Source organism: Suricata suricatta, chromosome 5 (genome assembly GCF_006229205.1).
Source record: "Suricata suricatta isolate VVHF042 chromosome 5, meerkat_22Aug2017_6uvM2_HiC, whole genome shotgun sequence".
In the NCBI taxonomy this organism is placed as follows: domain Eukaryota; kingdom Metazoa; phylum Chordata; class Mammalia; order Carnivora; family Herpestidae; genus Suricata; species Suricata suricatta.
The window spans coordinates 41,580,608-41,607,684 of NC_043704.1; the positions used below are offsets into that span (position 1 = coordinate 41,580,608).

Genomic DNA, 27,077 nt, shown 5'->3' on the forward strand with positions numbered 1-27,077 from the left:
CCATTTACAAGATATGGGAACATCTGAGATACCACATATAAATAATTGGTCAAACTGTATACACAGCAAATAAGGACTGTGATTGGCTGTGATTTTTGGATTCAATTTTTTTTAAAGTTCAAAATTGCTCTGATGATAATCATTAGCTATTTCCCCAACGGTTAATGATCTTGGCATTACTGTGGGAATAGTCATTACAATTTGATAAATCCATTTTACACAATTTAATTTGTCATTAGAAAAAATTCCCAATTCTTTTTATTTAGATCAATTCCTTTTTCTCTGAAAAATTTTATACACATAATAATATTCTGAATATACACCTTTCAGTTTTATGTTACTTCCAGTATGTTTGCTTGCTATATAAATATTAGGGAAATAATACTGGACCATTTCTCCATGCTCAAAATGTTTAAATTTTCATTCATCTCTAAAATTTTATGAACATCCCATGTATTACACTTTATTTCTAATCCTGAGCGTATGGGTATTTAACATCCCATGTGCTTCATTGTTTGTATTTCTAATAACGTCCACTTTGGGATGTGAAACACTATACACTATATATTGTAGGACATATATGATCATATGGTAGTTTTGATAGTGGAATATTTACCTCATTTATTTTGTTTACAATTATCTTTAAGTCACAATTGAAATAGAGTTAAGTCTGTTCTGAAGTATTCTTCCAGAAATGTAGCTTTTCTTTAAAAAAAAATACTAATATTTCAAAACATGTATAAGCATACTATAAAATAACACAACAGGTTTCATCTACAAATATAGCAATACCATGTTCCTGCATTTGTTTCAAACTCTTTAATCTTTGCCATTAACCGAAGAGAATTTACAGTTGAAATTTCTATAGATTAGTTGTGGATCAGAATTCTACCAAAACTGAAACTAAAATCAGTCTTTTCTGTCTTGTAGAGGTAGTATGGTGTATTGACACTAATATAGGACTGAGCATAAGACCCGAATCTTGCTTGGCCTAGGTTGGACCCTTATTAGCATTGTGACATTAGGCATTTTTATCTCCAGATGTCAATTTCTTTTTTTGTAAAGAAAGTCTCAAGGTCTCTATGTGGTAAATGGTTTATTCCAAGCCCTGTATCCATGGGATCACTGAATCTTTTCTGTTCAACAATAAAATGCCTTTCTAAAAGTTGTGGTTACTCCTTCAACAACTTCTTTGTTGTACTCTCTTTCATTTTGCAAAGTTTAGGAAACACCTGTGGCACCTGGGTGCCTCAGTGGGTTAAGCATCCGATATCAGCAGCTCAGGTCATGATCTCATGGTGGGTTCAAGCTCCACACTGGACTTTGTGCTGACAGCTCGGAGCCTGGAGCCTGTGTCTCCCTCTCTTTCTCTGCCATTCTGTCTCTGTCTCTCAAAAATAAATAAACATTAAAAAATTAAAAAAAAAATTGGAAACACCTCTGCTACCTAAAAACAAACTAACAAAAAAACATTTTTATAAGTCACCAAGTCAAGCGATATCCTTCTGTTTACTAGTTCATTCTTCTTAGACCTTATACTTTTTACTTTATTATTCATATTAAATTTTAATATTCTTGAAATTCCCTCCTGACTTGTTAGTCAGTTAGCTTTTTCTGCCTTGTTTTCTACCTATTCTAATCCTACCTCTATAAATGCTCCTCTTCCAGCAGTATTTACCATACCTGAAGACCATTTTGATGTGGAGATGATTTTAATACATATGCTTTGAAAGAGCAATTTTTATAAAACTTTCATTTCTTTCATCAGCTCTTCCTAACCTCTAAACATAAGCACTTCAAATATGGTTTCTAAAATTCCTTTTCTTTTTTAATCATTGTAACCATTACCAAAGATTCAGTTATGCAACTTCAAAATCTGGGTTTCTACTCTTCCACCCTTTTTCCCCCATGACTTCTAGATGACCTTTCTATCCTCTGAAAATGTCTTTGTCTGCTTTTCATGTTGACATGTTAGACTTAGCTTATATTAAGCAAAACTTCTCCTCTTCTTCCTGTAACTTTTCCTACCTATATCACTGCCTGTCTCTGCTAATGACATTATTTCCAATTCATCAACACAAATGAGTGGAAAATAGGTAAGGCTTTGTAATGGAAGTGTTCTGAGTTTGAGTCTAGGCTCCACCATTTGCCAGCTGTCCAATTTGGGGCAAGTAGCTGAATCTCATACTAAGCCTTCCTTCGTCTCATCTCTAGAATTACTTGATAATAGCACCTGCTGTGCAAGGCTTTTGAAGGGATATAATGATGCATTTCTGAGAAAGCCCATTACCAGTAACATCCTCATAAAATGGTCAATAGGATTATCAAATGTTAGCTTTAAAACCTCAGAGTCATTTTCAGTTTTTAATTTTCTCAAGCCAAATATCCATCAATTGCCAAGTCTTGGTCTTATTCCTGAAATATTACTCTTTTTCAAGAATTAACCCATTCATTTGCTCATTCAGTGAATGGATTATGTGAATCTGTGTTAAGTGCTGGAAATCAATAAAGAACAAAATGACCAAACCACCCGCTTTTAACTAACCGCAATAGCTTGGAATTCATCGACTCCTCCAATCAATCCTAAATTTAGTAAAACCTTGGATTGCGAGTAACTTGTTCTGAGCAGTGTCTTACAATATGAGTAGTACATGATGCCGAACATCACATGATCACAACTGAGGCAATGATCCTTCTCTCTCTCTTCTCTCTCTCTGCGGAGTTGTGGATGATTGTTGGTCTCCCATGCTTGGTCTCAGGCCATGGTGTTTGACTGAAATCAGTGATTTTCCAGAACATTGGAAGGTGTGCACAGCTGGCATTAGTGTATTTTTTGTCACCTCAGGGAACCTATAGGTGGTCCTTTGCTTTTCCATTCAAGAGTGAGCTTAGGAGTGTTTTGCTTCATTTTAGGTCAGGATGTCTGGAGATATAGACCCTTTCCTCTGGTACCTTATTGCCAGTTACATTAAATACAATGTATGACAAGGGTTTATCAATACTGTACTGTAGTTAGTGTCCATTAGTGATAATGAAAGTCATTCTACACAATAACCCTCTTCTCTCTTGTCTCCCTCACACCAGCCATGAAGATTTTCAAAGTTAAGTGCAGTTTAATTTGCTTATTTTTCTTTATATTTTGTATTTTCTTGGTTATTTTGCATTGTATTACAGTGTTGTAATCATTTTTATATGAATATTTTGGGTTATGGAATGAATCATCTGAGTTTCCATTATTTCTTATGGGGAAGTTCACTTTGATATACGAATGCTTTGGATTATAAGTATGTTTCCAGAATGAATTATGCTCGCAAACCAAGGTTTTATTATACTCTTGTCAAAGTGATGTTGCTAAATCGGATCTTTATTGGAATTTCTCGAATGGTGTGAAAAATCTAAGTTACATTCCAACCCATGCACATGATCATCTCCCACTTCTCCAATTGTCTAGTTTTCTCTGTAGATCTGTCAGATTGAGGCTATGAAGTATGAGTCTTATTAGTTCTCTACTCTGATCCCCAGATTGTACCCTAACTCCTCTAACTTCCCCAGTCTTCCCCTGTTATACTCTTTTGCTCCCTCTTCTGAGGAACTTCATACATCTACTCCTTGTGGCTTTTTACTCCAGATACACTCCTGGGGACCTTCCACTTCCTTTTCCTTTGCTTTGAATGCTCTCTCCTGATGCATCTATACCTCTTTACTCAAATATCAGGGAAGTCTTCCTCTGCCACAAGCCATCCTTTCAAGTGTTTAACATTTTTGGTAAGGTCTATATGGGTCCCTTTTTAAAAATACTTTTTAAAAGTTTTTTTAATCTGTTCTGAGAGAGAGATCATGCATGTGTGCCCACCCATGAGTGAAAGAGGGGCAGAGAGAGAGCAAGAGAGAGAATCCCAACCAGGCTCCATGCTGTCAGCACAGAGCCTTATGTGGGGCTCAAACTCACAAACCATGAAATTATGACCTGAGTTGAAATCAAGAGTCAGACACTTAACCAACACCCAGGGACCCCTGGGTCATTTGTTTTAAAATCTTCACTTCCTCCCAACATACACAACTGTTTCCTCTCCTTGCATACTTTATTGTTTCTTCTTAAAACATATCACTATATAAGAAAACATAAATTTAATCTCATTATCTTTGTTTTGTTTTGTTTTTGGTCTGTCTCTTCCACTAAAATGTAAGCTCCCCACAGAGAAACATTTCAGACCATCTTGGTTGCTGCTTTAATTCCAGCACTTAATAGAATACCTAGTGTATAATAGGTGTTTAGTAAAAACGTGCTGAATTAATCAAGGAAGTGTCATCGCTCATTTATCAGCTTTATGATAACCAAACTTAGTATTTTCCCATATTTCTACCTGTGCCTGGATTGTGTTACTTTTCCTCTTTTCTCCATTTTCATCCATTTTTACTAGTCAAAAATTACACTCATATTTAAATTTCTTGCCTAAATGCCACCTTCTTGCTGCTATTCTCTTTCTCTGGCCTCACACTGGTTGTTGCCATTCTTTGATGGATATATTACATTCTCCACCCTTCTCTAATATCCCACACCCAATGTATCATCAAGTATTTTGGCTCTACTACCAAAATATTTCCAGAATTTGATCTATTCTCTCTCTCTCATCGATAACATTCTGCCCTCTGTCACCTGAGCTATTATAATAAACTCCTAATGATCTCACCTCTTAGACCTTTTCTCCTTAGAATTTACTTCCTACACAGCAGCTCTTCATTTTTTCATGTATTAACATCACATCAGTCTTCTGGCCATACCCTTTACCGAATTCTCATTTTTTTTCTGAGAATAAAATCCAAAGTCCATCACGTGGTCAACAATGACCTAAAGACTACTGTATTCAGCTTATACCACTTTATGCCTGGATCACTCTGTCTCAGACACAGTGGCTTCTGTGCTCTGGCTGGATTCTACCACCACCTTTGGCCTCATAGCCTGAGATGCTCTATCAGAATTCTCTTGGCCTGGCTTCACACTTCATTCAGGTGGCTGCAGAAATGAGACCTTATGCCTGATTACCCCATCTAAAATACCCATTTGTGGTATTCTCTCCTCTTAACCTTTTTTTATCTTTGTTTTTCTTTGTAATGATTATCACCATCATACATATCATGTGTATGCCTGTGTGTGTGTGTGTGTGTGTGTGTGCTTTTCGTTTTCTCTCAAGTAGAAGATAAGTTCTATGAAAACACTGATGGCTTTCTTTTTATCATTTTCATGAAGGGGAGGAGGTCCCCAGGGTATAGAAGAGCACACGGCCTACAATGGATTTCTGTTGAACAAATGAATGACTGTCTAATGTTAAGACTTGCAGACCCATATTTCTGTTTTTATAACATAATATTTTCAAAGGCAGGAAACCCTGAGTTCTGCATCTTTATTGTAATGGAAATACCAGAAAATAATTTTGTGGTATGTAAGTGCTGGATAAATATTTGTGTTACTTCCTTAGCAGGTAACAGCTATGTAAGCACTTACTAACTATTAATATCATCTATTAAACAACTGAATAATCCTATATGAAAGAAACTATTATTATCTCTCTGCTGACATGAGATACTTGACATTGCACATTGACCAGTATGGAGAAAAGCATAGTAAAAATAATGTATATTTTTATTTTATTATAGAATATGACTGTTACTCTGCTATGCAGATAGATTATATACCTTTTATTTAAAAAAAGAACAGTGAAAGGAATTGAAGTACAAAGTCTAATACAATTATAAAATTATATGTAGTACTTGGCACAGTGTGAAATATTATTGGCAAAAATTTACTCCACCTAGAATAGCAAATTTATCAAAGATAAAAAATAGAAGACTCATTTATTTTTTATTTTGTTAAATGTTTTATTATTTATTTTATTTTTTAATGTTTATTTATTTATTTATTTATTTATTTATTTTTCCATAATATTTTATTGTCAAATTGTTTTCCATACAACACCCAGTGCTCTTCCCCTCAAGTGCCCTCCACCATCACCACCACCTGTCTTATTATTTATTTTTGAGAGACAGAGAGACAGAGTGCAAGAGGGAGAGGGGCAGAGAGAGAGACACACAGAATCCGAAGCAGGTTCCAGGTTCTGAGCTGTCAGCACAGAGCCTGTGTGGTGCTTGAACTCACGGACTGTGAGATCATCACCTGAGCCAAAGTCAGTGCTTAACTGACTAGGTACCCAGGTGCCCCATAGCAGACTCATTTATAAAAAAAGCATGAACTAGTTCAATATTCAGTTAACTTTTGTATTTATCATATTTATTGAATTTCAAAACAGTAAAACAAAATACACTTGTCACAAGTGGTGGTGACCTTTAAATAAATGTGAAGAAACGATGGATGAGTTAAAAAAAAATAGGAAACAAGGAAAACTTGAATTTAAAATACATTCCTGGAGCGCCTGGGTGGCTCAGTCAGTTAAGCCTCCAACTCTTGATCTTGGCTCAGGTCATTATCTCAGAGGTCGTGGGGTCGAGCCCCCAAATTGGAGCTCTGCACTGACAGCGTGGAGGCTGCTTGGGATTGTCTCTTCCTCTGCCTCTTTCTCTCCCTCTGCCTCTCTCCCTCTCTCAAATAAATAAACTTAAAAAAATCATAGTCGGTGGATTTTCCTATTAAGTAGATGAGCTAGGTTTCAAATCCAGGGTCTCTTTGTCTCTAGAGCTTAGACCCTTAATCTGGGCTCCCCAGGATATCGATGGATAAAGAATTAAAAATATTCCTGTGAAGTAAGTTTGCCACCCGTGTGAAAAGAATTGCAGAAGAAATCTGCAGCTTTAAAATGGTTGCTGTAAAGCAGCTTGCATTTCAGGGAATTGCTCTCAAGGATTACACTTATTGTGTTAAAAATAAACTTCGTTATCTGAAGATCTATAAACCTTAGCATATGTTCCACAGTGACATGAGTTAATTTCATTTCCGTCACTGTGAGTGCTCCACAGGTATATCATAAATTGCTATGAATTACTGTGGCTGTGACCCATTATCATAGCAGGAAATTACATGAATCTCACAACTGATATGAAATGTACTGCTGTCACTGCTATGCATTAATTTCTAAGTAGTTGGCCATTTGTAATAATTCTGTAAATGTCCATCTTAGCACAGCTTTCAGTCTAGACAAGTGAAACCAATGGGCATGGAATTTCTCCCCCATTATTTCCAAGCAGTTATTCTGAATTCTAAAATTACCTTTTTATTGGACAATTTCAGATTGAACATTTTCCCAAGAATTGGAAACATGATAGTTTCAGTGTCCTACTCCTAATTTTCAAGGGAAATTTATCCTATAAAAAGTAAAGTTATTTAGCTATTTGTGAATAAGAACACAGAATGGGAAAATCTCTGATAAATATAAACAATTTTTCCAACTGTCAAGGGATAGATAAATGGTTTATTAAATTGTTTTTAACCATAATGACCTCCTTTTTGCTGAAATAATTTTATAGATAATGGTATACTTCGTGGTTAAGGTTCTAAGAAGAGCATAATTGTGTGTTTTATACATTATAAATAGAAATATTTCACCGTTAAAATCAAAACTTGAATGCAAATTGGACTTTTCCTATATTTCCTTTGATACTGACATTTATCCCTTGTAAAAAAAGTAAATTCAAATTGAAAACTTTGACAATGGTGAATTTGTATAGATTCCCCCATGGGTACTTTTTATATTTTGGTACATCACATCTGTTGCAAATTGGTCCCTCTGACTAGAAAGTCACTTTCATGGTAGATTTTTAAGCATTTTGAATCATTTTTTAAAGTTTTTCCATTGCCACCCTACAATCTCCAAGACTTTGTTTTTTTTTCATCTTCCAAAATTTTATCACCATCTATTCTACAAACCATTATCACAAATTTATTGACACATAATTCCTAGAAATTTACTTCCTGCCTCTTTTTTTTTTTAAATTACCAAATTAATTAGAACCATAGAATGGGTTTTATATTTACTCAGTAGGGTCACTCTATGAGACATAATTATACGTAATATTGATTTTTAAAGTTCAATTCAAACTTTTCAATTCAATTCAAATTGATTTTTAAAATTCTTCCATATTTAATTTTAGTAAATTTAGTAAATTGGCTACTTGATTTTAGGCACAGTGCTAGATGTTTGGGGTGGAGGTGGGGGTGGGGTGAGGCGAGAGATGAGCCAAACCAGAGACTATGTAGAGGAGGAAGAATAATGAATAAGAAAATAAGTGAATATTTCTTTATAAAATAAAAGTTGATACAACAATGGATATAACACAAAGATACTAAGTTCCTTAAGTTCAGGTACATTGTTTATCTCTTTCGTTCCTATATTATTGAGATAGAGCTTGGCACACAGTAGTTATTCAAGAAATATAAATTCAATGTTCTTAAAAGGAGATATGTAGAATCTGATGAGAGCACTATTACATGAGAGAAAATTTAAAGAAAATGCATTAATATATGTTCACACACCTTAGTGTTTTTTCTGTTGATGCTTACAGTCTTTTCAGTACAAACAAATCTTTCTGAAATATAGTTTAGTAGCTGAAAAGTTCTAGTATAATGAGCTGTGTTACTCTCTGCACTCGTGGGTATATCCTGGATACATTCAAAAGAAAAACTTACATTCTTTTATAATCATTTGGGAAATATTCAGTGTACTTTGTACCTTCATTCAACAGAGGCCATCTTTTAGGACATCTCTTCTGGATCCTTGCAGTGGTTTTTCTAAAGCTCTCTTCTTTCCTTCGGAGAATCAACTCCCAGTCCAGAGCTAACCAGGTGCCTTTTATCAGTGGTTTTTTACGGTAGCAAATGAAGTCGGGACATGTCATTCAATCTCCAAATTGGCCTACGTCTTTCTGTTCTTTTTTCTTTTATGTTTTTCTTTAACATTTACTCATTTTTGAGAGATACAGTGTGAGCCAGGGAAGGGGCAGAGAGAGAGAGGGAGACACAGAATCTGAAGCAGACTCCAGGCTCTGAGCTGTCAGCACAGAACCAGACTCAGGGCTTGAACTCTGGGACTGCGAGATCCTCAACTGCACCAGTCAAACACTTAACCAACTGAGCCACCCAGGCACCCCTCTTGTTTTAATGTTTATTTATATGTGTGTGTGTGTGTGTGTGTGTGTGTGTTGTGAGAAAGAGAGAGAGAGAGGGAGAGAGAGAAAATGAGAATGAGTGGGGGTTGGGCAGAGAGCGAGGGGGACAGAGGATCTAAAGCAGGCTCAGTACTGACAGCTGAGAGCCCAATGTGGGGCTGGAACTCACTAAATATGAGGTCATGACCTGGGCCAAAGTCAGATGTTTAAATGACTGAGCCACTCAGGCACCCCAGGCCTTTCTGTTCTAAGCAACTGCCACAGACCAAGTGCTCAGTGCCCTGTGTTCTAGCCAAACTGGATTCCAATTCCTAAACAAGTTCTGTCTGCACCTATCTTTGTGTTTGCTCACACTTTGTATGCCCCCGTGTTTCCACCTGCAGAAGCTCTATCTTTATTACCTGTCTGTTTCTTCTTTCTTAATGTTTTCCCACAGCTTTCCTTCCAGGAGAGATCCTTTCTTGCCCCACAGCTCCTTGCAGTACCTCGAAGAGCAAGTGTACCAGCATCTGCCTTATGTGACACCTCTGCCTCTCCCTCCGGCATCAAGTGGAGACCAAAAATCACATGTTATTTGTCCTCTTACTATCCATGGTTTCTAATCTAAGCTTTACATAGAAATATTTAACAAATGCATCTAGAATTTAATAAAACTGTTAGGCATCTTAAGAAATCACAAATCACCACGGAAAATCACAGTAGGAAACTACTAAACTATAGCAAACTATAAGAAGAGTAGTATGTCTAAAACCATACCAGGAGAAATTGTGTGCTTGAAGGTATCCCCCCCCACACACACTGTTTAAGTCTTTTTGTAATGCACACGCTTTGCATTTGCACCAGATGTGAAAGAGAACACCATGATTAGATTTACTTTGCTCATTATAACAGAATCTTACCAGTCTTTGTGGGAGGTAGAAAGAAGATGAGGTTATTCAGGTGAGCTTCTTTAAGGCATGTCCGGGACTTGGCAAATCTAAACTCTTTTTTTTTTTAAATCTAAACTCTTAAAACAGATGGAATGGGGGCTGAGCAAAAGACCATTCTACAGAGACGGGGCAGTGCCATCTAGAAACTTCAGACAGAGCTTCGGAGGAGATTCATAAATCTTGGAAGATGGTATTGGAGTATGCAGCCAAGTCAAGTAGACATCAGAGGTTAATAATCCTGTTGGCAAAGAATGTATAACATTGGTTCTCAACCTTAGGGATACATTAGAATTGCCTAGACAATTTAAAAACAAACAGTTCGGAGAGAAACCCATGAAGCTGCATTTTTAAAAGGCTCCCTGGCTAATGTTAAGGCAGAAATAAAAACCATTGATGTAGGGAATTAGACAGACTATGTGGTCAGAAATACAGCACACTTGTCCACAGGTGCAGAGCAACACTGTGGCAACAGTCCTGAGGTGTCAGCACAGTGTGCCACAGAATCTCAGCAGGGAGGAAGATGACTCAAATCAAAATGGGCAATCTGTGGCCACTCTAGTTCTTGTCTCAGTCTCGAGGTTTAAGGAACTGAGAAGGATTGAGCATGAAGATGGAACGATTTGTGTGTGAGGTACTGGCTAACGTGAAGACAGAGGATCCGAGGTAGGTACGGATGGGGGACCCACAGATCCCCACAGCCTGCAGCTCACCATAGCTACAGGAAGTATGAAGGCAAGTCCAGTACTCCTGAGCGTTCTAAGCACGGCTCTTCCATCATCCCTGTCCTGACCCTTTGTCTCACTCTCCGAAATCTTTTGTTGGCTTTCCTTATTAATATTCTCTGGCCTTTCACTCCTTCCTTAGTTTCTTAGCCATTTTTGGTGTACTTTACCCAAATTGGGATGGTTTTCCCCCTTTAAATAAGGCTATTAAAATTTTTTTAAACATTTATTTATTTTTGAGAGACAGAGAGAAACAGATCATGAGCAGGGAAGGGGCAGAGAGAGAGGGACACACAGAATCCGAAGCAGGTTCCAGGTGCTGAGCTGTCAGCACAGCAGGGCTGGAGCCCAGGAACTGGGAGATCATGACCTGAGCCAAAGTCAGACACTCAACCGACGGAGCCTCCCAGGAGCCCCAATAAGGCAATTTTAATTTGATGATTATCAATTTTTTGTGATACACTTAGCAATTGAAAGTGGGTAGTGGGGTGGATAGTAGTCATTGTTATTAAGATCACCAGTCATACCATCCCTGGCCTGCCCTTTTTGGGGTATTTCTATTCTTAGACCCTAACCCGTACCTTGTTATCCCATGGTGGCTTTTCAACAATGAGTCCCCATCTCCCTCTTCAGTCCCCGGTTACGAAAGTAATTCTCTGGTTGACCCAAAATCAACATCGACAGCGAGACAAATTAAAAAACCAAACAATTCTATTCTCCATTTGTTTCAACTGTTTTATCTTACTTTACCTTGTTATAGAATACTATTAGAAATAGGTATCTGTGTGCATGCATATGTGCTTGTCAGACCAGAATAAGCTAAAAGACTATTTATTAATAAATGGAAATACGATTTTTGTAACTATAGCTGTGCCTGACACTTGACAGTGACATTCGTACTGTAAGTGATTATGCATCTCCACGTATAAAATGCTGATGTGTGGTAAATTTTCAAATATTTCTAGGATGAGCACTGAATTTCAAAATGGCTATGCATGTTTACAGAGAGGAATAAACATGGGAGCAAGAAATATGAGTGGAGAAAGAATAGCATGAATCAACTTAATATCTAACGCAAGTTTTGAGTGCAAGAAAATCATTAGCATTTTGTAAAGTGCAGAATTATGTGTTTTTTTATTAACCATTGAAATGCAAATATAATATTGTAAACTAAGAATATCGGTGATCATTTTTTAATTGTCATCTGCAAATTTCTAAGAAACTCGTTTAAATCTTATAAGGTAAATCATGAAAAGTTCTTTTCTTTATAAATATTTTCCAAATTCTGTCAGCTTATGCATTCAATATATTGCAGGTTCTCCTCTCTTAAAGAAAATGTAAACTTCCTATTATCAAGTAACTAAAAATGTATACAAGAGAGTAATTAATATCAATGAGTATAAATCACTAATTACTATAATTGGGACTTAGAATGATAGTTATTAGGTTAAATACTGATTAATTATTAAAAATATATGTTTTTCTCCCAAAATATATGTTTCACTCAGTGACAAGGAACAGTTATATCTAGAAAAATGTAAATTACCTCCTTTGGATCCTACTCTATGTTTTGATAATGGGGAGGTTTACTATGTTTATATTCCTGGGAATATGTGACAGAATGACCTTTTTAGTGAGACAGTGTCTGGATACATGATTTTCTAATGGTTGAAATAACTGGAAAAAATAAAAATAAAATAACCAGGAACTCAACTCTGGCCTTTCTGGTCTAATAATAAAAGCTCAGAGTACCAATCTGGGACCAGGCTAAATATCAAAATTGTTGCTTTTGGAGAATGTGACTGTTAGGGGAAAAAACTGAGTTCTTTCTAGTTCTCTATCTCCCTCTGCTGAAGACATTACTGCTGAAAACCCCTTGCAGAGTTTGTTTGTTTGTTTGTTTGTTTGTTTTTTAAATCAAGACAAAAAAGGTAAAGATCTTTTCTTTCTACCACAGCATTCTGTATGTCACCAATTCTATAGGGTGCCTATTTTCTTTCCCCAGGTTTTTCTTGGGACAATTACTATGGCTACATAGTATTTCTAATAAATTATGAACATTATACTTTAGTTCTTGGAGTATGAATGAGCATTCTTCAAGTTTATGAAGTATAAACATTGCAACCACAGCTTTAATTAGAGATTTCTGTTGCTGCTGCTGCTGTTGAGGAAAATGCTCATTTAGGGATTTTATTTCTGCTGTCTGTAGTCCTCAGCAAATGCCAGGGTTTGGAACTTGCTCTTTTTGCCAGTGGACTCAGAGGGCAAGCCACCATCACTTCCAGGCAATTTGGTCTTGATTACAAATTAATGAAGTGATAATTGCTCTTTGCAACCTTTTATGTTTAAGGCATGCTGGTGCTGTTTGTATTATCTTCTTGTAAGTTATACCGTAGCATTCAAGGACTTGTGATAGCCTGCCAAATTAACACTGAGAAGAAAAATGTTAAACTACAGTGATATTTCTGTAATTAAAGTCATATTTTACTTCAAATTATGAAAATCCCTAGTCTTGCCCTTTGTTTGATGTTTAGTAAAATACTGACCATAGGAGGATTGATTAGCAACTGATTCATCCATTGAAATATAAACTCCTATCTATTTGATTTAAAAAAAACAACAAAAATTTCTTGGTCTAAAATTCTTAAGTCAATTGATTTATTTTTAAATAATGATATTCTTGTTCTAATATTCTTTAAACTGTCCATGTAAAACATTTATTCTCTGGAGTTTTTGCTAGTTCTGTACAATGTCATAGTTCTTTACAATGTCATTGTAGAGCTGTAGTAACAATAATAGACAAGATTACACATAATACTGACCTTTTAACATCAGAGTTTTTTGGAGTTCCAACTCTTCATTTTTTAAAAATTTTTTCTTATATTAAACATACAGATGAATTTTGCTTTGTGACTTTACTGTTATAGGCAACTCAGTGTACAATTCTCAGAACTGAGACTCTTATGTATGCTTTTCTTAAGTGCTTCATGTATAATACATTCATAGAGTGCATATTTGAAAATGTTAATGATTATTAAAAGCATAGTGGGAACATTTTCATTTCTTATTTTAATATATAGATATATCTTTTCTATTAGTTCTAGGGTTTTCTAAAACAACCTAAATTTGTTCCTTTGATGGACATTTGGTGTGACAATGAAGTCAAGCCCATTTTGCTTCTAAAAAATGAGCACCTCTCTTGTATTTCAGTCCCTGGATAATCAAAGTTATTAGCATAAGTAGTTCTTTTTCTATTTGTTTTTATTTTGTTTTTAAGTTGGTAGAAGAACAGGGGAGAGTAGGAAGTTTTTAAAGTATTTACTACATTAGTGAGGTCCACATTTTGGATTTGATAATTCAAACACTCTAATGTAAATAATTGATTTATTTAATGTAAATAATTGATTTATTTTTCTTAATGTGTTTCAAAGACCAAATAAATGTTGTATTTATTGCTTGTGGTTACCATCAATTCAATAAATTAATATTATATCTAATTTTGTGGCTGGAATTTTGGATTGGAACTCTTATGCGTCTTTAATATATATAAATAGAAAAGTATTCATACATTTTAAGTGCCATCAATTTAGTTAAGTATTGGAAACTTGTCACTTGTGATGAAAAAAATTAACTCCCTCAATGGAGAAAAAAATGGAACACATTTTATAATGAGTTTCATGAGAATTTTATTTATTTCTTTATAAAATTGAAATATATTCTCTAATAAGAACTTTATATTTGCACTCCCTTGAGTTATTTCTACATGCATTATAAGAAAATAATAATTTGTATACATCTCTCAAAAGATGAAGTTGGGTGCTGCCTATTATGGAGGTTATGAAGAGGTCCAAAGTGTAGCAAATGCATAGGAAACCAAAACTAATCTTAGCATGCCTCATGGATTAAATTTATACATGCATAAGGCATTTGATAAGGATTACATAGTACAGAATGTTTCTTAAGAATGACAGGGTTATGGAATGCATCAAGGAGAAAAGAGCACAGTCAGGTTGGGGTTATACCATTAACAAAAGAAAATTTAACATGTCTTTTGACAACAGTAAAAAAGTTCACACTGATGAGAACATAGTATGTGCATAAGTGAAACATGTAATTCACCAGTCTCAATTCAAACTTGTAGAAAAATATAAAGGTATTTTGGGATCAGTTTATGGAAGAATGCCAATACCAAACTAGAGTGTGAAGTTATTTGTACAGATAATAGGCAGCCATAGAAGGCTTTGAACTCAAGTATGAGATGGAAAAAAGTATATTTTCCTGTGGCACTAGGCAAAATTGGGCATGGCAAAAAGAAAGTGTAGACGCAGGTGTAGCAGTTAGAAACAGATGGTATGATAGTTGCAGAATCTTAAGTACCTAAATGTGATGCTAGCTTAAAGCTTCCCCAGACCTGTTCTAAGGATCACAGAAAGCAGTGCTTCACTGTTCTACAAAGTCTTGAAACTTTTTAAGTGTTTTTATAGTGAAAACATGTTATGTTCGGAGAACCCTAACTGCTATAACACAAAAACCCAAATACCTATATCTTGCTTGTGTAAAATTCAGTGGGAGTAAAAGATATTAAGAATTGAAATGTTCACTACATTTACATCTTATGCTTTCTGTGTATAGCTATTAGTTTTTTATTTTGTTGGTGGGGGGAGGCATGTTTGTATTTTTACTTCAGATTTTCTTTCATGGTTCACCAACATCTATTCCTTGAAATGGTTATATTAAAAAAAAGTCATGCCTGAAGATAAGTGGTAATGACATCACTCAGATTCACCTTGTTATGTGTAGATACTGATTTTACTAAATTCTGGACCAAGCTGGAAAAAGATGCATAAAGATTTATTGTAGGCAGAGGTAGTTTTCATTCTCATTTTAAATAACAAACTAAGAAATAAAACACAGTAAAATATATGTATAACAAAACCATTTCATAATGTTATTTGAGATAACTGATTTGAGGTGTTGATACTGGAATATTTGCATGGTTTTAACCACTTGCTAGGTAATTTTTTCCTGAATATCTGACAAACCACAATACAATCCAAATATGTTAGTCAAAATTTGGAATTACTTAGTGTTGATGAATTTATAGAAACTTGCAAATAATAAACCTACAAAAAGAAAGTTATGGAGGTGTTCCGTAACATGATCTTTAATGGGTAACACTAAAATTTCTCTTTAAATATTTTCTATTTCCTAAGATGCCATTAACGCCCTCATCTTGTATGCATTATTATTCATTGTGCTTATTTCTTTAACTCTGCCTCTCATTTTTTTTCTCCTTTGATTCTTCAGTGGGAAGAGATCAGTGGTGTTGATGAACATTACACACCCATCCGGACTTACCAGGTGTGCAATGTCATGGATCACAGTCAAAATAATTGGCTGAGGACAAACTGGGTCCCCAGGAACTCAGCTCAGAAGATCTATGTGGAGCTCAAGTTTACTCTACGGGATTGCAATAGCATCCCATTGGTTTTGGGAACTTGCAAAGAAACTTTCAACTTGTACTACATGGAGTCTGATGACGATCATGGTGTCAAATTCCGAGAACACCAGTTTACAAAGATTGACACCATTGCAGCTGATGAAAGTTTCACCCAAATGGATCTTGGGGACCGTATTCTTAAACTCAACACTGAGATTAGAGAAGTAGGTCCTGTCAACAAAAAGGGATTTTATTTGGCATTTCAAGATGTTGGTGCCTGTGTCGCCTTGGTGTCTGTGAGAGTGTACTTCAAAAAGTGCCCATTCACGGTGAAGAATCTGGCCATGTTTCCAGACACAGTACCCATGGATTCCCAATCCCTGGTGGAGGTTAGAGGTTCTTGTGTTAACAATTCTAAGGAGGAAGATCCTCCCAGGATGTACTGCAGTACAGAAGGTGAATGGCTTGTGCCCATTGGCAAGTGCTCGTGCAATGCTGGCTATGAAGAAAGGGGTTCTATGTGCCAAGGTAAGTGTCTTTTCTGTTTCCCTTAGAGTTGTATTAGTCACCTGTGGGTTTATTATCGTTGAGTCATAGAAAGAAATGAACACAGCCTGAACTCACTTGGCAGTAAAACATGCCTCAAACAACATGCCTCAAACTGAAGAGTCTATTTATACACCAGATTTATCTCACTTGATGTGTTGATCCACAGTTTGTTTTAGAGATATTCATGTGTTTGACTATGTGGTGCCGGCCTGAACACCACTGGAGGTGTTACATATGCTATTTTTAAGTGTTCTCTGCTATTCAGTGACCATGGAAGTATAACTCTGGATCAACTGAAAAAAAAAAAAAAAAACAGTGTCTCTTTTATGTATAGGGAAGAAACACCATTGGCCATCAGGTAATCTAATTCTAACAGAGTAAGATATTACATTGACTGCTTTTCTATCTCATAGTGGTATGTACTTCATTGTTATAAAATATATTTTCCAGTGGTGTCTGTGCATCAAATACAAATTTACTTATAATGTGTTGGTGCTTTAATAAAGATTATTTTATTTAAAAATCCAGGATGTATAGAGGGGTAATTAAAAAAATAACCCTGATTCATGATTTGACCCTTTAGACTTCCCAGGAGAATACGTGTACCACTGCTTAGGATGTATTGCATATTCGAGTCTTCATATAGTAGCGAAGAACCTGAACTCTGCCACCAAATGGATTGTATTAAAACTCTATATGTACAGAAGTAAAATTAAAAGATAACCTTTTTTTGTACAAAATATGTCAGATGACACTTTCATTTAATCCAAAAATTTGTTCATTTAGCATTAGGCAGAGTTAGTGTTTAAGAACACACTGACATTATTATTAAAATATGTATAAATACTTAGGAGAATTTTAATACTTACTTAAGCCTTGACATCTAATCTTTTACTACCTGTGTTTGCTGTCATACTCTGCACCTGAGTTGAATTTGGTATTCTCTTTGTAGCCATTCTCAATCTCAAACATTCAGAAAAAATGAATGAATATACTTTATATACAAATTAACCTTTCTAACAATGTGAATGGAACATAGCGTTTTGCTTTTGACTATAGACTCGGACTATAGAAAAAAAAACATTAATGAGAGCAAAGGCTATACTCTAGTCTCATAGTTTTCCGTGTTACTTAGATCCTTGGCAAGCACCATCAGAAATATTGTTCCCAAGTATGGTTTGAAAAGTTCTAAAACTGGAACAGCATAGCAGATACCGCTCACATATATACACGAGTGAAAGAAGTCTCAATGGCCTTTATAATCCACTTTGAATTGTATTTTGTCACTGTGCTATTATTTGTGATATATAATATTTGTGAGAATTATTTTACATAAAATGATACAGGCCTAGCTCAGGAGGAATTAAAAAATTGTTCATTCTTTCTAATTTGGTCTCTACTGACCTTGCCTCTGATATCCACACCAGCACAGGAATAGATGTGTCTTCCTCTCAGAGAAATCAATATTATGTAGAACTACCTCATAAAATGTAACATCGAGCAAAAACCTAATCATTAGATGTTTGGATTTAAAATAATTTTCATATTTTTATGATCATATTGAAATTTATAGGAATAGAAAAATAAGTATCTGCGAGGTAAATAGGATCATATGAAAGTATTAATAGAAATAAAGCATACAAATAATTAACTATGTTATGCGCTGTCTTGAAGACAAACTAGTAGCACATAAAAGAAGTTACATTAAGTTGTATTCAGAAAACTCACAATGAACTCAAAATTGCTGTTTTAACTTGATTTTAATTTACTGAACTACTTTTTAAAGTAACTACTATGCTATTGAATAGCGTTCCAGGTCAAGATTACTCTTGGAGATAGCAGTTATGTCAAAGTTTTGCGTCTTTGAAGCTTGTACTTTATTATGTTGAAGGATATCAGAGCACCTTTTCCATATAATAATGCTATTTACCATAGACTTTCTATCTTGGCATCTGAAAATACTAGTTTCAGAATGAGGTACATATGCGCTAACAGCAAATTATTTTAAGAAAAAGATCTTGAAAATAAATCAGTAACAACAATTATAATAAAACTAGAGATGACCCATGAAGTGAGATGTGATTGTAATTTGAAGAGGGATGGATCTTTAGTGATCTAATTTAAAGGTTGTGTGTGGTCTTAGGGTTGTGTCTTGAGGTTTGCTAATGTTTACAGGTGAGTTTTGGCTTCCATTCTTTTCAATAACAAAATTTTTCTGTATTCAGGATATTAAACAGTGTGTCGAGGTATTCTACTCTGTTTTGATTTACATATTTAACAAATGTTTATTTAAATATATCAGTATGGGCATTATCATACTACATCTTAAAAAATCCAGTACTCAACCAATTAGTTCTGTATCTGGTTCAAAGCCTGTAGTTTTGCTGTTGTTGTCAGTGATGGTGCTGGTGTTTCTTGTAGTTGTTGTGGTTTTTTTTTTTTAATTTTAACTGTTTTTGGTTGGCTTTTTAGTAAGCTTATAGACTGATCCGAGTAGCTTGCTGTGACTCTCACAAATCAACATTTTAGCAGCAGTACCTCAATTCAGGCACACAGAGGAATGGTAATCCCCAGAAAAGAGACCAATGAAAAGGTAGCTTAACAGACTTCATATATTTCATGAGATTACTTTTGTTTTATTTTGTTTTTCCAAAAAAAATTGTTTTGCTCTTTAAGTAAAAAAGGAGACAATACCTTGACATACCCACTACTTGGAATACATGTGTAGCTAGATTTTAAACATCTAAGGATAATTTTACAACACAATAATCAACAGCAATAGACTTTCAGTTGTCTAACACAAAAGACAAGGCTCATTCACTTTATTTAAAGAAATATTTAATGAATGCCAAATTCATTCGAAGCATTGTATCAGAGCTCAAAAACTTATCTTAAATATTCATTCATTATTTACCAGATGCTAGACAGTGTAGTTATATGCCAAGTCGTGTCCATGAGCTATCTTTTTTATCCCCCCAAATACCCTATAGGTACATATTATCTCCATTCAAAAAAATGAGAACAAAGCTTTCACAGGTTAAATATCTTGCCTTAGTTTCTTTAATAAGTGTAGGAGTTGAGATCTGAAACCAGGCAGTCTCATGCTAAAGACTGCGGTCTCAACCTCAATCCACAGTGCTTCCCTGTGATTTAGTCCAGTGGTGACAGAGACCAAGAAACCCCACGAGGACAAAGATTCTACTGGAATTAAGAGTACTGCAAATCGAAAGAGGAGGAGGACCACAGAATTGGCATAAAGTAACCAAGAATCTTTTAACGTATGGTTTCTCTATTTCAGTTTATTTCCCACATCTTTCTGTTTCTAGATTGTTTAGAAGAGTTACTAGCTAAAAATGTCATATTTGGGGAAGTCTAAGCTTAGCCTGAGAGATAGCTAATAAAATCTGGATATATAAATCACTACGCATCTTAGATATACCAAAAAAAAGTCTACCAAGTTTAATTCAATAAGTGTTTTTGACCATCTATTAATACAAAGAAATAATGTGCTAGACACAGGGGAAACATAGATGAATTGTATCTACCTAGCAGGAACTTACCATCTACTATGAAAGACAAATACATAAATGAATAATTTTAATGCAAGGCAGACCAATCAATCTTCTACCGGGAGTTCAAGGAACTTTGACAATGGAGAGGAAGGAGAGATTAATTTTGAGTATTTCAAAATTAATAATGGAATTTGTTCATTAATAATGAGAATCTTTGCATTGAGAGATTTGGATCATCACTGTTGGGATTCGAAACTTTTAGAGTGAGGAAAAGAGGCTAACTACCTTACAAAGCTTACACATTCTAGAAGGCAAACTTTATAATTTGTTTATTGAATCATTATCTCAAAATCTCAAAATAAGTAGAAACTCCTCCATTAGAGTTCATGTTTTGAGGTTGTTCCATGGTGGTGGTGGGGTTATAGAGGATCTAAATTTCATAACCATACCATTTTCTGACTTTAGTTATGAAATATTCTGAATGATTTATTCCAGTCTAAATGGATAATTGGGACAGTTAAAGTTTGGTTAAGTAAATACTGAAAATAGGACAATATCCATTTGAAAATAGGAAAAATACAATGATAAAAAACATTTTATTGTCAAAAACTCAATTGTCAAAAAACTGTAATTAAAACCAAAGTTATCTTTGTACAGGACCAAAATTCTAACCATTGCATTATACTTTTCTTGTATTTAATGCAAACTTTCACAACAGTATATTTTTCTTGAAGTGAGAAAAAACGTAGTGGAAGTTACCTTTTCACCATGTATTCAATTAATCAACAATTACTGAGTTTTGTAATATGTGCTAAAGCCTGTGTTGGACACTAGGAAAACAAAGATAAATATTATCTCTGCTAAGTTAGGTTGGTTCATAGATCAGAAATTTCTGTGTGTGTGTGTGTGTGTGTGTGTGTGTGTGTGCGTGTGTTTAAAATATTGGGTCTTTGCTCTTAAAAAAACAGATTTTTTTGATGAATTATTATTTTTAAAATTAAAAAAATTAATGTTTTATTTATTTTTGAGAGACAGAGAGAGATAGCGCGAGCAAAGGAGGCTCAGAGAGAGGGAGATACAGAATCTGAAGCAGGCTCCAGGCTCTGAGCTAGCTGTCAGCACAGAGCCCGACATGGGGCTTGAACCCACGAATGGTGAGATCATGATCTGTGCCAAAGCCGGACGCTTAACTGACTGAGCCACCCAGGTGCCCCCTAATTTTTTTTAATTTTTTAATATTTTATTTTTAAAAATTTTAATGTTTATTCTTGAGAGAAAGAGAGAGAGAGAAAGTAGGGCAGGGGCAGAGAGAGAGAGGGAGACACAGAATCTGAAGCAGGCTCCAGGCTCTGAGCTGTCAACACACAGCCCAATGTGGGGCTCAAACCCTCAAACCACGAGGTTTGGCTCATGACCTGAGCCAAAGTTGGACGTTTAACTGACTGAGCCACCGGGCGCCCCTGAATTGAATTATTAAACAGGGCTAAGCTAATAATAGTTTAAACTAAAAATAAATAATTAGTGTTCATGAGGAAGGAGGTATGTCTTGGGAGGATATAGGTGATAGGAAATTAAAATTTTCTACAATTAGATGCTTTATGTTGCTGCTCTTCCTTTTCTGTGCCAAGAAAGAATGAACATGGGAAAGCTAAGAATAGAAAGTGGTACACCTTTCTCTTTCAAGAACTGGTTATAGGGAGGAAATAAGAGAGGAATGAAAGAAATGTTGGTAACTAAAAAATCAGTGGGGTATTGCATCCCCTGCAAACTGGAAATACAGAAAAGGGCAGTTCCAACAGGGTGGAGAGTGATTATGATAAATTTGGTAAAATAGAAATGCACATAAAAGAAAACTACATATGCTTCATCTGATAAAGAGTAATGCAATGATTACTAAGAAAACTAAGAAATCATGTATTAGATTTGGTGTTCTGCTAGTTTCTCTAGTATAAAATTGTAAAATACAGGTTTAGTTTAAAGAAGTCTTCTCTCAGTTTAATGATAGAGGAGCAAATTGTGGTATCTCTTTTAATGTACTGTTTGTGGCCTAAGCATTTGGGCCATGTTTCTGACATCTGGGTAAACTTGCTGGATGTGGTCTAATTGCAGGTTGAGTTGTTTTTATAGGTGGTCAATAAAACTCTTTTAAGATGATACATTAGAAATTAAAATTACACACCTAAATCATCTGCTATTTGCTTTCAATCACTGACAATCAAAATAAACTTGATTTCTTTTACTGTCGACATCATTTGTGCTTCTTACATCCCACTACAATCCTTTTAACTTTTGTAAGTTTAGCTATATGAAGAAACTTTGCATGAATGCCAAGAGAACCTTATGAACTTTATTATTATTTTTTAACTCTGGATAATAAATTATGTTATCTGCTTTGATTTAGCTTGGAGAGAAAAAAATGAGAATGCTAATGGCTTTTTATATAGTCAATTAATTACATTTGAGGCAGATACCAAGCGGTTACTATAAATATTCCTGCTCCTACAGACTTTGTTTAGATTTAATGTACCAAATACCTTATTAATGTCACTGAAGAATCTGGAGCTCTGTGTTTTATCTCTGCGCATTCACTGTGGAATGCAAACTTTATTCCTTGTTTTTGTACATTAGCAGCTTAACAGAAAAGTGTGTTTGATACAATGTATGAAGACATCTCGACTTTTTGATGATTGTTCATAATTGTGTTTGTGTCACTTAGGACTTATGATATCAGTTCTTACTCTCCATTCATTTCTCTGTTAATTCAGAATGTTTTAAAAGAACCTGTCAAGGTTTCAGTAACAACCTGGTTTGGTGATTCTGGTTACTGTGACAGAGGAGATAGAGAAAATTGAAAATCTCGTGAAGTTTCTTTGCACTTACTATTGAGTCTGTTTCCACCTTCTGGAACTACTATGAGTTTATATGTTTTAATGAATTCAGAAGCATTTCCAGTTGTTTTTAGACTGGAAGTTCCTTGAGGGAAGGGGCCACATCTGGGTCTTTTTAAAGGAGCATCCTGCCTAGAACTAGTAGAGTATAATTAAGTTCTCAATGAGATAGTAATTGAAAGAATACTTACTGAATGAACCATTCCAACTGTGCATGCTTAGAAAGGAAGCTCTGATGAGAACATAATTTATGCTCTCTGTCGTTGAATCTACTAGGTCTTTTAGACACAATGCTCATCTAATTTGAAATGAGCACATTTGACATTTAGGTCACACACAGTTGCAACAGTACCTGAGAGAATACCTTTTATTTTTTATGAATTTATATGAATATTGTTTTTCTGACTTGCTAAAAATCAATTGCCTCACATACCTATAATAAAGCAAAGTTCTATTTAGGAAAATGCTGAAATTATTTTTGTTTTACATACAAAAAAAGTACAAAGTACACCTAGTACTTAAAGCATTGCCTCCTCCTTTAATTACTGCACTGAAAGTATGAGGTTTCTTACCTTGAATTATGACAAATTCACTTGTTTTCCTTGAGGTTAAAATGACAACCCTCCATCGCCTCTTTGCCTTTTTAGCAGTTGTACACCAATGACTTTTCAAACCAATGGATTTATTTTAATTAAAAAATACACCACTATTAAGTAATGATGTAAATAACTTTCAAGTTAATTAGACAGATATAATGTTACAGCTTTATAATGGCTATAAAACCCTTGATTTATACAAGTTTTTGTGACTTCTCACCAATTTATATAAGTTACAGTAGCATTAATATGATGCAGAAAAACCCTGTAGGTTTGCCCTCAAACTCAGTTTGCATTTAATTGTTTTATTTAACAAAATGCTCTTGTCACTGACAAATGTTTGAATGCTTGGACTCAAGAACCCCAGAAATGCTGCTTATGAAGTGGGCCGCTAAACAATTTGAGTCTTAGTTTCCTCATCCATAAAAGGGGAGTGATAAGATCTACCCTTTAGAATTACCAATGAATATATACTTGGCCCATTGTAGAGTACCTAGCAGTGGGTTAAAGGTATTTGAACACCATCACTATGATTAGTCATCAGTGTCATTGAAATGTGTGATCTTCCTTACTTTCTTGTTTCATCTGTGTTAAAACAGATGTTACAAACCCATCCATTCAAATAGCCTCTCTCTTACCTTAAACCTGAGGCCTTAGAGATACCTTGTGGGAGAGAACATGTCTTCAATGAGTTTATATATCTTTCTATTCATTATTTATTCAATAGTTATGTATCTTCTTCCAAACAGGATTTTCCTTTTCCCAGGAGCCTTCATTTTTAGTTTCATTAAACTTCTAGCCTATTCAGTCACAGGTGTTATTTCCTCTATTCTCATATTGTTATCTTTTATTTTTCTTCTTCTGAACATCAATAACTCTTGATTTTTCCAATCTAGTGTTTGACTCAATCTCTTATTCTTTCTAGCATTCTTTTCTTGCTGATTATTCAAAAGCAGCCTTAAATTTAGAGATGGACATTTTTATTATTGTAGACCCAGAAAGGCTTTTAGATTTTAACTGATTTAAGAAACTATAGTTTAGGGAACAAAAATAACAAAATAAAATAAAATTCTACATTTTAAAAATGTGAAACCCAGAAGTTTGTCACTGTGTTACATCCTGCTATTCTCTGTATAAAGGACTAGATTAGGTAATTGGGGAGGTTATAACAATACATAATATTCTTGCCTCGAAGGAATCATGTGAGTCAAAAAGAAGTAATCAAGTAAAAATATTTGCCCAACCACTTTACTTGACTCTATATACAACTAACTGTATCTCTGATTTATTTTAAATATTAATTGTGTACATTTAAAAATCACCCAAATAGTAGAAAAAGACAGTGAAGAAAATAGTATAAATCATGTGAGGTAAATACCAAATATGTTTACATGAATTACTATAGAATATTACTGGAAACTTTCAATCAAATTATGTCAATGTACCATCTAAACAATAATTAAGTAAAAACTTTTTTAAAATGCAAAAAATAACACTCTCTCTGTCTCTCAACAATGAATACATGTTGAAAAAAATTTTTTTAAATATGAAGAAGACAGGGTAGATAAAAAAGTGTATTTGGCTTGTGAGTTATTTAAGTATTGTAGTTCAGTTTTGAGTCTGTATAAAAACAAACAGTATAAATTTAAACTGTGGATTTGAATATTTAAGATACTAAAGAGAGATGAGTTCTTTATTCTGTAAAAACTACAAATCTGATTATTTTGAGCAGTCAGAGACAATTTCATTGCAAACATACTTAGGAGAGATATGATTGTTGTTAAATTTAAGGAGTAGAATGAATTCATATGTAACTATTTAAATACCTTCTAATTAATAAGTATGTTAGATGATCGCCAGTGAATCACTGTAAAAGACAAAAAACATGAGCAGTTATATAAATGTTAGTAGCATCCTAACACAAGATTTAAACTAAATGAGAATTACAGTGTGTTAGTAAAATGTGGACTATTTTACATTGTATGGGTTAACTTTAGTTGTATAATCTTGCCAATTCCATTATTCAAAGAGGGAAAGATAGTAAGACACTTTTTATAAATAGGTCTTTTATTATTATTTGTTTTGACTTGGAAGGCCATTTTATAGGTTAGTATGAAGATATTTTCCCAAGGTTTGAACCCAGTTCACAACTGTCCCTTGTCAAATAGCTGTAGGGTATTAGGTATTTTAGGGTATCTTTTGTTTTTAACTATGCTGAAGTCTGTGAACTTTCAGATACTTTGCCTGGTCCAGTGTCTCAAAGGTAGAAATAATAATTTAGGCAACAACTTTATGCCAAATACTCTTTGGGCCACATAAATAATTTTCTCATTGAAATAGTTTGTTTTGGAGACTCAAAAAATATGGACTGAGCTTCCCAGTACAGTATTTACTATGGGAATTTAAGACATGGGGGAAAAATAATTTAAGTTGCAGAAAGTAAAATTGCTCTAATTTTACGTGAAAGAAGTTGTTTCTGTCATTGTATTTTCTGTCTCATTTTCAAAGATGAGAACATTGTTCTGTATAACACTCACTAAGTATCTAGTAAATGTAAACCCATCAGAAAAGTGATTAGAATTTTCAAAGGAAAAGACACATCTGAGCTCATTTCTTTGTGAGAGGTGGAATATTATTTTGAACATATGAAAATTATAGTTATTTGGTGGCTTAATAAATATCACCTGGTTAAATTGCTCATGGATCTGGCTTCATAATTTACCATCAACTAGTTAAGTTTGAAGGAACTCTTGAAATTTCATTTCTTTAACTTAGACTGTTTTGAGGTTTATACAGTCTTCCTTGGTTTTGATTTGCTGCATGCTGTTATGTAAAACAAATTATTTAAAGCTGATACATAATCTGTAACTTTTGTCAAGAATATCTATTTTTAATTTTTCAACCTGCTTTTTTCTCGCTATTCAGATATTAAGAAACTTCTAGATTATAAATGTTAATTTTCATTAACTTTTCCATATTGTTTTGTTGTTTATCATCAGCCCCTCTCAAAGGAAGGAAAATCAAACACTATGCGATATAAGAGGTAGATCTTTTTCTCCCTCTTGAGATACTTAGATTCTGTGAGAGGGATCAGTAATAGTTTCACAAAAATTGCTTTGCAAATCCAGATTCGTTGCACACTTTCCACCTTCTTTCCTGTGATTTCTCCCTCACTTCTGTCTGCGTTCGGAGTTTTGACAATCCCTTATTAGTTCCAGAGTAGAACTTACAAGAACTAATAAGGGTTTACATTACAGCTCTGACAGCTGGCACTACACTTTAATAGAAAGCAATTGGAGAGAGAAGTTTAAGTTTTGATAATATTTG

The 27,077-nt window shown here is 34.5% G+C and overlaps 1 protein-coding gene across 2 annotated transcripts in view; it reads left to right on the forward strand.

Moving 5' to 3' along the window:
* Nucleotides 1–27,077, forward strand: part of EPHA3 (EPH receptor A3) — a 347,174-nt gene that overhangs the window by 80,382 nt on the left and 239,715 nt on the right. For both annotated transcript variants that reach the window (XM_029939160.1, XM_029939161.1), the window contains exon 3: nucleotides 16,073–16,733. In XM_029939160.1, coding sequence (XP_029795020.1) covers nucleotides 16,073–16,733 — 661 coding nt within the window. The remainder of the gene's footprint in view (nucleotides 1–16,072; nucleotides 16,734–27,077) is intronic.